The sequence below is a fragment of the Sinohyriopsis cumingii genome, chromosome 18 (genome assembly GCF_028554795.1).
Source record: "Sinohyriopsis cumingii isolate HCF-2022 chromosome 18, ASM2855479v2, whole genome shotgun sequence".
Classification (NCBI taxonomy): Eukaryota; Metazoa; Mollusca; class Bivalvia; order Unionida; family Unionidae; genus Sinohyriopsis; species Sinohyriopsis cumingii.
In genome coordinates, this window is record NC_142978.1 from 97,493,728 (window position 1) to 97,505,814 (window position 12,087).

The following is a 12,087-nucleotide window of genomic DNA, read 5'->3' on the forward strand; positions in this document are numbered from 1 at the left end:
TCCATTGGGTCTGTGTGTTCTTCCCACGGTTTTCTCAGGTTCTTCCTCCACCAAATAAACTGGCCATGATGTATAGCCTATCATGTGCTGAAAAATGGCACTGAACCCATAACAACATATTCCCTGCCAACTTTCTGATGGGGTGATGATATTATTTATGCCTTGTCCAAAAACCTATAAGCAAATTTCTCACCATATATTGTTATTTCTTTCAAATAGGACTAGAATGCAATAGCAGCCTCAGATTTGTTTTAGCTGGTGAATTCATGCATCTATTTCCTTTTTCTTCTTCAAAACTAACTTTTTATCTATATTGAAATTCACAGCTTGGGGCCAGATTCTCATTCCTTTCACAGAATGATGTTTTATTCATTAGGCCTTTAAATTTGTGATTTGCAGTGACCACAAAACAAATAAAATTGGTAGCCAATGAAAACTAATGAATTTATGGTAATTAACAACTACAGGTAATATATTTAAAAAAATGCAATTCTACTTATTGTAACAATCGTCAATACTTGCTGGCTATTTCTCTAACACCATGAAAACTGTAACCTACCATGCTGTCTAACTATTTCTCTAACACCATGGAAAAAGCCTCTGTATTTTGGATTTGGTGATGTCTGGTCATTTATAAATTTAACTTTGATAGTTTCCATTGGTGTAACTGCAAAAATGGCTTCAGAAATACCTGCCCCTGAAATATAAGTAATATAGGATGATAACAGGTAAATAAAATGGATCAATTTACCCTGTCCCTGCAAAACTTGCCATCTTAATTTAACATCAAAAGTAGAATTTTTCAGCTAAAAAGATATTTCATGACCAGGCCTTAATTTCAGTTTCATGAACACAAGTCCTTTGATGTTTTGGTCAATTTTAATTCCGACTTAAATTTCAGCCAATGAGATTGCTGGACTCTCAACTTAAAGCTATATCTCTACTCAAGTTCTGTTGGTGAAATTCAGGCCTAGTCAAAATTGCAAAAATGTAATCATGTTAAATGGATTTAAACAATAAGAAAATTGACAACAATTTTCTAAGGCCATTCATGTGTACTTTTGTGAGATGCAAATAAACTGACCTTTAGTTTCACTTTCCCCATATGATGATTAAAGTATATACTTGGCATTATAAAGGGAGTTGATCTGTGGTCAGCATGTATTACTGGGTCTATCTATACTCCCCTGTTATCATAACCTGGAAAGCATCAAGATCCCCACTCAAGGGTGCTATAGTAGCAGAGTGGTTAGACCAGAAGGATGTGGGCTCAATTTCCCACCAGCTGATCACTCGTTAATGTGTGTTGATGTTGTTCATAACTGATTTTGTCTCAGATCAAAATAATACAAAGCTACCACTCAGATCAAGATAATACAAAGCTACCACTCAGATCAAGATAATACAAAGCTACCACTCAGATCAAAATACATAGCTACCACTCAGATCAAGATAATACAAAGCTACCACTCAGATCAAGATAATACAAAGCTACCTCAGATCAAAATAATACAAAGCTACCACTCATTGCAAGATAATACAAAGCTACCACTCAGAGCAAGATAATACAAAGCTACCACTCAGATCAAGATAATACAAAGCTACCACTCATATCAAGATAATACAAAGCTACCACTCAGATCAAGTTAATACAAAGCTACCACTCATATCAAGATAATACAAAGCTACCACTCAGATCAAGATAATACAAAGCTACCACTCAGATCAAAATATACAAAACTACCACATATCAAGATAATACAAAGTTACCACTCAGATCAAAATACAAAGCTACCACTAAGATCAAGATACACTGTAATACAAAGCTACCACAGATCAAGATAATACAAAGCTACCAATCAGATCAAGAAAATACAAAGCTACCACAGATCAAGATAATACAAAGCTACCAATCAGATCAAGATAATACAAAGCTACCACTCAAGTCTGATCAAATCTGTTTAAAAATATAAATAAGTGTTTGTTAGCTCTACCACTAAGATGCAGGATCACCTCATTAATACATGTAGACATTGCTCACAATCTAACTCCTCTGAGGTCTTGATAAACTCACAAAAGAAAATGATCAAAATCTGAGCTGAAATATGATCAATGATATGTTCAGCCAATCAAAAACAAGATTACCAAAGTAATATCTGTGGATGCTGATCATAAATGAATTCATCGGAGGTATTGCTGAAACAAGCATATACACCAAATCACAAAAACAAATTTATCGTAGGTCTTGATGACATACAAACTTACACACTGAATCTTATAAATGAATTCATTGGAGGTCTTGATGATATACGTTTACAAACCGAATCTCATATATAAATTCATCATAGGTCTTGATGATATACATTTAGAAACCAAAATCTCAAACTAATTCATCATAGGTCTTGATAATACAAGCTTACACAACAAATCTCAATAATGAATTCAATTGAGGTATTGATGATACAAGCTTATACACCAAATCCAATCCAAATCTATCAGAAATAAATAAAAATCTGATCACAAATAAAGCCTAATGAGTGTTTGCAAACAAGCGTTGAAGGACAGATGGATGATGTAACAGATGCAGGACCATGCCACTACTTACATTTTGGCCAGGTGACCTAAAAACAATTTTGAGTCACAGTGATCCTGACCTTTGACACCCAAATCAATAGGCTTCTTTCCTTTCACTTACGATCTTATTCATGATAATCAGTCTGGCTTTCGAACAACATTCCCAGTGACATAAGGCAGGCTCCTATCATTTCTTCTTTTCACAATCAATGTCTCCAACGGATGAAATCTTTAAACAACTAACAGTTCTGGTACAATAAATACCGCCTCCTTTTCTGTAATTTTGCATTATTTTCACTGTTGAATTTTTCAATGCAGGCTGATATTTTATATATGTTTACTCTGATTTTTAAAATCACTTAATTATTTAGTGTCAAGACAGATTCTTCACATCATGTTGTATATATTGTACATAACAGATAGAAGGCCTCAAGGTAGATTAGTTCTTTAACTAATTGAGTTACCCTCTCTAAATAAAGTCTTTATTTATATTTATTATTACCCTAAATGCCAGCTATTTATTATGTCTAGTAAATGTAGAATGTGGAGAACTCAATTATTGTGCAGACATGAAATAGTGAACAGAAAAATGATGAAAGCACAGATACATCATAACATGTTCTACCATATGGAAGATACATAAAAGGGGCAATTTTCTAAGTGGGGGATAAGTTACTGTAGTAAATTACTGTAAAACAAACATACATTTCTTTCAGAAATAGTGCAAATCCTGCAATCCGGCATTCTAGAAAATAGACCCTGTATTTCTCACAGCAGTCAAGAACTGTTTATATCAAACAAGACTTGATCCTACATCCATTAGATCTAACATGTTTACCACTTTGTAGCTCCTTAACTATAATACTAGAATATGACTTTGCAATGTCAATACTTTGCTTGTATGTTATGCTATGACAAATACGCATACATCTGTCAGACATGATCTGCGTCATCATGCTAATATTTGGTGACAAATAAGCATACATCTGTCAGACATGCTCTGTGTCATGCTAATATCTGGTTACAAATAAGCATACATCTGTCAGACATGCTCTGTGTCATGCTAATATCTGGTGACAAATAAGCAAACATCTGTCAGACATGATCTGTGTCATCATGCTAATATCTGGTGACAAATAAGCATACATCTGTCAGACATGCTCTGCATCACCATGCTAATATTGGGTGACAAATAAGCATACATCTGTCAGACATGCTCTGTGTCATGCTAATATCTGGTTACAAATAAGCATACATCTGTCAGACATGCTCTGCATCATCATACTCTATGTAGAGACACTGTTCCATTCTTTTATCCATGTCAGCAAATATGGATATGCTTTGTTTTAACCATGTGACAAATTGTTGGCATCTTGGGAGAAGTAAAGCAATGACACATGGAATGAAGTTGACTCCTGATTTACTAGAACTTAACCTGAACTCTTATTACTGTGGACCAATCAATGTGTTCAAAGGTAAAGTTAATAAAACATTATCACAAAAAGATCAAAACCACGACATACATATAGAAATTACAATTCTTTAGGATGTATTGCAAAGAACAATGTCAAAACAGTTCTTACCTAAACCACACAAAAGTCTTTTATTTGCAGGTAGATTTCCATTTGCATCTACACTTCTTTTCTTGAATTCTTCGAAACTACCAAATCTAAAATTAAAATTAGAAATATCTCAAATAAAAAAGCTACTGTAAGTGTTTTGGAATTAAGTTTTCTTTTCTTTCTCCTATTCAAAATGAAAATCCAATTACGTTGCATTACTTTACTCAATGTACTTTCAGCCATGCATGCTTAAAGACTACATCCAAAAATAAGTCAGTCCACACCTTCTGAGCTTCATCTATGTCGTCAGGGGCCCCGAGTGACTGAGTGGTCTAAAGCGCTCACCGTTCCGGATCACTGCCATCTCACCTCTGTCTGCGTGGGTTCGAGTCCAAGGCTCGGCTAGCATGGGTACATGGGAAAGCCTGCCAGTAGCTTCTCATGGGTCAGTGGTTCTTCCCTGGGTTTTCCAGGGTTCTTCCTCCACCAGTTATACAGGCCACCATGTATAGCCTATCTTGTGCTGAAAAATGGCGTTAAACCTATAAACAACAACAACAAAAAATCATCTATTTCATCAAAATTTTGGATTATATTCCATGGAACATTATATTAGTCATCCAGAAATTGTCCTTCATTAAAATTTTGGACCGATCTATAAGTGATAGTTTTGTGTGTATTTTTCCTAATTCTCTTGCATTTTACCTTTCTTTTCAAAATAGTAGGATAGTGGCCTCTAAGACCAACATTCAACAAATGCCACATTGTGGGGTAGGTTTGTATAAATGTGATCAAAAAGAGTGCTTGATATTTCTGTTACCCTTGTGGGTTCATACATATACAAGCTGGACGAGGCCTAACGATTCAGTAAATTCCATCCCTTTGTTCCTTATTTGAGCATTGAGTAAGTCCTTATCAACATCACACAGTATATGTTTCTTTCTGCGCAAGAACACTTTCCATTTGTTTCAAAGAGTTTGTCATTCCAAATTGCTCTGGAGGAAGGTGGCCTGTAAATGAAACCAACTAGGAATGAGTTTGCATTATTCTGACAAATATCAATTTCTTGAGACTCCTAGTCAGGTCACCTTTCTGCATTTACATCTTCCCTAATGTATACAAGACCTGACCCTGCTGTCTCTGTCCCTGCATAATGGTTTATTGTAGCCTTGACAGTGACATAGATTATCACTGTGGTTAGCATTTAATCTGGTTATTTTCCTTGGAAGACAACATTAACTTAATCTGGTCTATTTTCCCCACTATACCTTGTACCTTTAAGTGACCTATGTTAAAACCTTTTGTATTTAGTTTCATATCAATTACATGTACTGGTATGTCATCATGCAATCAGGTACTCACTGAAATTGTCTCCATACTACCTTTATCATTCTGACATCCTATTTCCATATTTAAATGTTCATATATATTAGCATCTTCAGTCACATACAAACCCTGAAAATCCATTAACTTCTGCATTTACAATAGTGTCCAATGAATAGTTAGAGACAAGAGTCTCATTAGGTACAATTAGGCTTGTTATAATTGAAGCACATGCATTCTCGTCTTTGCCAGCTTCCTAAAATGTATAATACATTGATTGACCAAGTCTTTGTTTGCATCCAAATTTATGGCATCTGAAGCCCTCAGTCTGTTTGGCATAATGGCATACCTGTGTCACATGCCCAGTTTCTGCACAGCAGAAACTGTACTCTTCATTACAGTGCCTGAAAATGGGGGCATACATTTTAATATTTCTCAGCAGTTGAGAGTGCCATCCATCCATCCATAACCATCTGAGAAATCAATTGTCTTTTCTGCATCAACTATCCACATCCCAAATCTTCAAGCAAGTTTAATCCTTTGGCCTTTTAGCTTAAAATCCATGACATGTCTGCAATTTAGTGTATTTCTCCCAAGAAAAAAAGTCCACGAGGTTTGTCTTGTAAAATTTTGTTAAAAGTGGGTGGGCTGATCATTGGTAAATGTTTCTTAAATAAAAATCTTCAAGTGGAGATGGGGTTGTTATTGGATACTGATGGTAATTTGTGTGTATGTGGACAATAGACAAATTTCACAGTTGTCCATAATGAATGGTATGGCAGGTTATGGCATTATCTCATTCAATGAAAGTGACACTTAGGGTTATCCTGACATGGAAAGTGTGAAATGCAAGGAACAAAACCAACATGTATGCCAGCTAGTGTTTACCAAATTAAATTACCTTCAATGGCTAGCACTAATCCGTTACGTAAGATTGCCATAGCTAGAAGTGGAGAGCCGGACCTCGGAGTTGCGAAGTCACAGATAGCCAATTATCACCTAGGTGTGGAAATGTTGTCCAAGATCAAAGAAGTTGCCTGAAGGAGTGGGAGTGTCTTAACTTCTTTTCCCTGCAGACAGACAGACAGGTTGAACTGGCCGCTAAGATGATTGGACAGGGTCACAGCGTTACCCAATCAGAATCGAGATAGGGGAGAGACCCTGATTTGGGTAGAATGATATCTCCGCGTCTTCCAGCAAGAATTAGTTCGCTAAGAGAAATTACCCAGAGAAGAGGTTAGCGTAACTCCGAATAGCCATTCGTTATTGGTGAGAAAATCTTAGAGCAGGAAATTCTAAGTACAGAGAGCTTCAAATAAGGTCAGTGGGATATTTGTTCAGTCTTTGTGGAATGCGACTGCATTTTAATTGTAGGTCATATGTATACTTTATTATTACTAGAATCGTAGTACGAAGAAGTACTTTGTTTTGTTAATATGTTTGCATATTTTGAAGAAATGAGTGACATTTGTAAAGAATTATATAGCTTGCTAGCCGTCGTATGAGTTAATATTGTAATTCGCTATGTGGGTATTTTATAGTAGACTAACACAAGTGTTCATATGATTATAGATTTTGCCATTGTTGAATATTTGTAATGTACAGACATGCGTCTGATTGTTGTCAGATTGTAGTACGATGAGATTAAATATATGTGTATATACTGATGTGATGCAATGTATTGATGTCTGTATAACAATTCGCTGATACCGTGTTATTATGCCATTGTTTACCCTGCAAGAAGTGTGTGGGAATTTTGATGTGTATGCATGCATGACAGAAACCGTGATGGCCTTACCTGATGATTAATTGGCGATATAGTGTGAGGTGAGATTCGATAAAACATATGTTAACGCCTTGTGGTTTTTCACAGGAAGCTTTGAGGGACAGACCAGTTACAGTTTGGTCCCGTAGTCTCAGATAGAGAGATGGAGGAAAGGAGAAGAAAGGTGAAGTTGAAGTCTGGGAGCGAAATTGGAGGAGATAGTAGAGAGGGAAAGGAGAAGGAGAAGTTGAAGTCTGGGAGCGAAATTTGAGAAGGAGATAGTAGAGAGGAAAATGGAGACGAAGGAGGAGTTAGAGAAACGGAAAGAAGGAAGGAATTAGCGGGAAAGAAGAGATGAGTAGATGCAAGGACAGGGGGAAAATCGAACTCACACTGTAAATCACGGGATGAATTAGGCTGTCACTTGGTCAAGGGAAAGACGAGCGAGTGGAAGTTATCGTTTTTGAATTATCGAATTTATTAAATTGTTTTTCATTGAATTTCATCTTCGTGTTCTCTATAGTTTAACCGTCGGCATAGCTGACTGGGGGCTCAGAGCTGTAAATCTACCTCGTCACTAATTTAACTTTCTAACCTCACGAGCCAGGGTGGAACTTTCGTCATAATTTAATTAAATTATATTGGAAGAACCCCACCCCAATGCGTGCAAACGTCACAGTGGCATACCTGTGTCACATGCCCAGTTTCTGCACAGCAGAAACAGTACTCTTCATTACAGTGCCTGAAAATGGGGGCATACATTTTAATATTTCTCAGTAGTTGAGAGTGCCATCCATCCATCCATAACCATCTGAGAAATCAATTGTCTTTTCTGCATCAACTATCCACATCCCAAATCTTCAAGCAAGTTTAATCCTTTGGCCTTTTAGCTTAAAATCCATGACATGTCTGCAATTTAGTGTATTTCTCCCAAGAAAAGTCCAAGGGTTTGTCTTGTAAAATTCTGTTAAAAGTGGGTGGGATGATCATTGGTAAAGGTTTCTTAAATAAAAATCTGCTACACATTTTTCAAAGTGGAGATGGGGTTGTTATTGGATACTGATGGTAATTTGTGTGTAAGTGGACAATAGACAAATTTCACAGTTGTTCATAATCAAAGGTATAGCAGGTTATGGCATTATCTCATTCACTGAAAGTGAAAATTAAGGTTATCCTGACATGGTAAGTGTGAAATGCACAGAACAAAACCAACACGTATGACAGCTAGTGATTACCAAATTAAATTACTTTCAATGACTTCTCAAGCCTGAAAATGATATTAGATAATCACAATAAATTTTAATTTTTATTAGCAATTTAACTTGTTAGTAATAAGAACATGAGAAAACATTTAAAGAAAATTGGAGGCAATAGGGGGCAAGCATGGGGAACTAATTTTAATACTTAATTGTTGCTAATGAGCAGCTTACTTTTCCAGATGGAAATTACCCTCATCCATATGATGATTTTAAATTCCTTCCAATGGGTGACTTGTACCTATATGTGTGGGTTCAAGTCTGGGTTTGGCCAATGTGGATATGTGAGAAAGTTTGCCAGTAGCTTTCCGTGGGTTGGTGGTTCTTACTGGTGTTTTCTCAGACTCTTTCTTCATCAATTATACTGGCTGCCATGTATAGCCTATTGTGTGCTGCAAAATGGCATGAAACCCACAACAACAACTTGGAGAAATTTCTGGAACCTGACCATGTGTCACTGGCCCATGTGCTGTCATTTTCATCTTTTTCAAAGATGTAGACTACTAGTTGAGATATCAGTGTGGGGTGGGTGGAGGAAATCTAGTAAATGTTATATCATTAAAATTAGTTTTACTACCATCCCACTCCTAAAATTATAATTCAATATCAGTAATACATGCATGTTGCTATTGCATACCTCAATCTGCCAGGTCAGTGGAAGGCTGATGACCTCCAAACTGGTAACAAATAAATACCCTTTAAGGTAGAAGTGTCCACTTCTGCAACATGCTAACCAATTTGGCCACTTTCTGTGCCACAACTATAGGCCTCTAAAGCAAATGTGTCTTCACTTGGTGTGCCATGGAATGAATGTAGGAGAAAGTAGAATGATATGCCAAAATATGGCCTACACCACATCCTCCAAAAATGAATAAGTTAGGTCCATTCGGTGACAATGGCTGGACCCTCATGGGCTTTAATCTTCATGAATGAAAGTTCCCTCTTGGCATGAATGAAAGGTTTCTCTTGGCATAAATGCAAGGTCCCTATTGGCATGAATGAAAGGTTTCTATTAGCACAAATGCAAGGTCCCTCTTGGCAATGGCTGATAAGGTCACTTGATTGCTGTAACAATACACCTAAAAATAGTGGAAGCTGAAATATCAGCTCTTCCTACCCTTATTCTTTTGCAGACTGCCAGAAAGAAACAAAGCCCAAAATGTGCATAAAATATGAGCTTGTCCACCCACAGCAGAGATATAAATGACTGGGAATACAGAATAGGGAGGCTGTCTGAAACTGGTTTCTTGCTAAAATTCATGGCTAGCAATGACAGAAACTGACTAATATATCATGAGAACAATTTAAGATTTTCTAAATTTTCTAACAGCAGCTACATTTCAATCAGCATCAATAATTCAAACTTGAAAGTCCTCTAGGCCAGAATTATTTCTGTTAAATCTGGTGAAATTCTGTGTGACTGTGCCTTTTAAAAAGTCATTAAAAAATTTAGTTTGTAGTAATGAGGTCATATTTCACAGCATTCTAACACAATTTGTAAATATTAGAAAGGCTTTCAGGCCAAGATACTGATCATTCTGTTTTCTTTAGAAGTCGGTTAAAGATTTTACGATTTTTGGTCATGGTAACAATATTTAATATCAAGTCTTAACATCTCAATGCCAGTATGCTTTCTGCCAACTTGGGTCAAATTTTTTCATTGTGATTTTGGAGACAAGGTATTTGTAGATTTTGCTGTACTTAGTAATGACTGTCATATCTGATAGCAAACTGGCACTTTTTGTATAAATGTTAAAAATCTTGCTGCTCCAATAATTTTTTAGATGCAGGCCCTGGGTGGATGGCTTACAAAAATAATCACAAGCAATAACTCAAATTCTACATGCCCCAACTCTTATTGTCATATGCCCACAATAGCCCTATTTATTATTTTTTCACTATTATTTGTCACACACCACTGCAACTGCTGTACTTCAAATATAAAAAATAAAAACAAAATCATGCTCAAATGACTTCTGTGTTTATTCAGATCTCAAAATATTTCATACAAAGCAATGTTTTTCTGAGCCAGCCAATGTCTAATTGCTTTATCAATGTCCCCTTACTCAATGGATCAGCAGTTTTGATGTTCATTTAAAGTGTGTCTTGTCTTACACATTTTTGTTCTACACTCTTGATGTTCATAAGTGCCACTTAATGCTTAACACTGGTGTAAGCAGGAGCAAGGGAAGTTCAACAATTATTATTCATTAAACTTTAACTTGAAACAATTTAAAAAGTGCAGCAGCAAATAAAAAAAGACCAAAAAATCATGTTTCTAAAAAATCATCTTTTCTTTTTGTCTCAACCAAAGGAGAACCAAGTTTAATCAAAGACTCAAAAGCCATCATGGACCACATCTGATTTTGAATACCTCAGAAATCATCCTGCATATGGTCTAAATGCTCCAGATTACAGCAATAAACTAACTAATTAAGAGCTTCTTGTTCTAACCAATTAACAGCTTCTTGTTCAAACCAATTAAAAGATTCTTGTTCTAACCAATTAACAGATTCTTGTTCTAACCAATTAACAGCTTCTTGTTTTAACCAATTAACAGATTCTTGTTCTAACCAATTAACAGCTTCTTGTGTATACATGCTAGTCCTTAATCCCATTACTTGGACATTCATCACTACAATGGTTGCAATGACTGCTGAAATAGTTCCAGTATGCATTATATTGATTTTTGATAACTTCCTCCTACCTCCATTATAATCCATTATGTGTTAAAGCCAAGTGAGCATTAATTAAAGGTAATACTGGCAGTCTATTCCCTAAATGTCACATGCTTTTGACAAAAAATGATAAGTAGACAATCTTCATAAGGACCAGGTGCATACATGGGGACATATACATGTGTATTAATAACTTGACTAGTCTATCAACATCTTGAAAAAGAATTCAGCATTTCATCAGCATGATGAAAATTTCTTGTATATCAATGGCTATAACAAACCTTATCGACAGGATAGGAAAGTAGGCGGTGGTGGGCTCCTTGTGTATGTTAGAACTGGTATTATTTGCAAAAGATGTGAAGACCTAGAAATACAGGAAATATAATCCATTTGGCTACAAATCACTCCAGAAAAAGATAAGCCCTATTTAATAGGTTTTGTGTACAGAACCCCATCATCACATACCGATTGGTGTGAATATTTTGAACTTCAAGTAGATAAAATTTCAAATGAAGAGAAAGAATGTTACATTCTAGGCAATATAAACAGAGATCTTCTGAATGATCAAATAAAATGGAATTGGATGAATTTTTTTCCTTCGTAAGGTATGAGGCAACTAGTAAATGAACCCACCAGAGTAACACCTACCTCTAAAACACTTATAGATCATATTTATACTAATACAAAAGAAAGTAATGGTTCCAAAGATTAGTATAAGTGACCACTTTGCAATTTTTCTAACACGTAAAGTCAACTGCAAATTAACAAATTATATCCATAAATCTATTACTTATTGATCTTTTCAAAACTTTGATACTGTTAAACACCTAGAAGATCTGAAACAGATTCCATGGAATACAGTCCAAATCTTTGAAGATATTGATGATGTTTTAGAAGCCAGATTCTTCACATCATGTTGTATATACTGT

General features: G+C 35.8%; 1 protein-coding gene across 1 annotated transcript in view; it reads right to left on the reverse strand.

The window, feature by feature from the left end:
* Positions 1-12,087, reverse strand: part of LOC149777554 (tricarboxylate transport protein, mitochondrial-like) — a 62,972-nt gene that overhangs the window by 17,791 nt on the left and 33,094 nt on the right. The window contains exons 3-4 of the mRNA XM_089942156.1: positions 4,158-4,243; positions 560-697 (exon numbers count right to left, since the gene is read on the reverse strand). Of these exons, the coding sequence (XP_089798282.1) occupies positions 560-697; positions 4,158-4,243 (224 nt within the window). The remainder of the gene's footprint in view (positions 1-559; positions 698-4,157; positions 4,244-12,087) is intronic.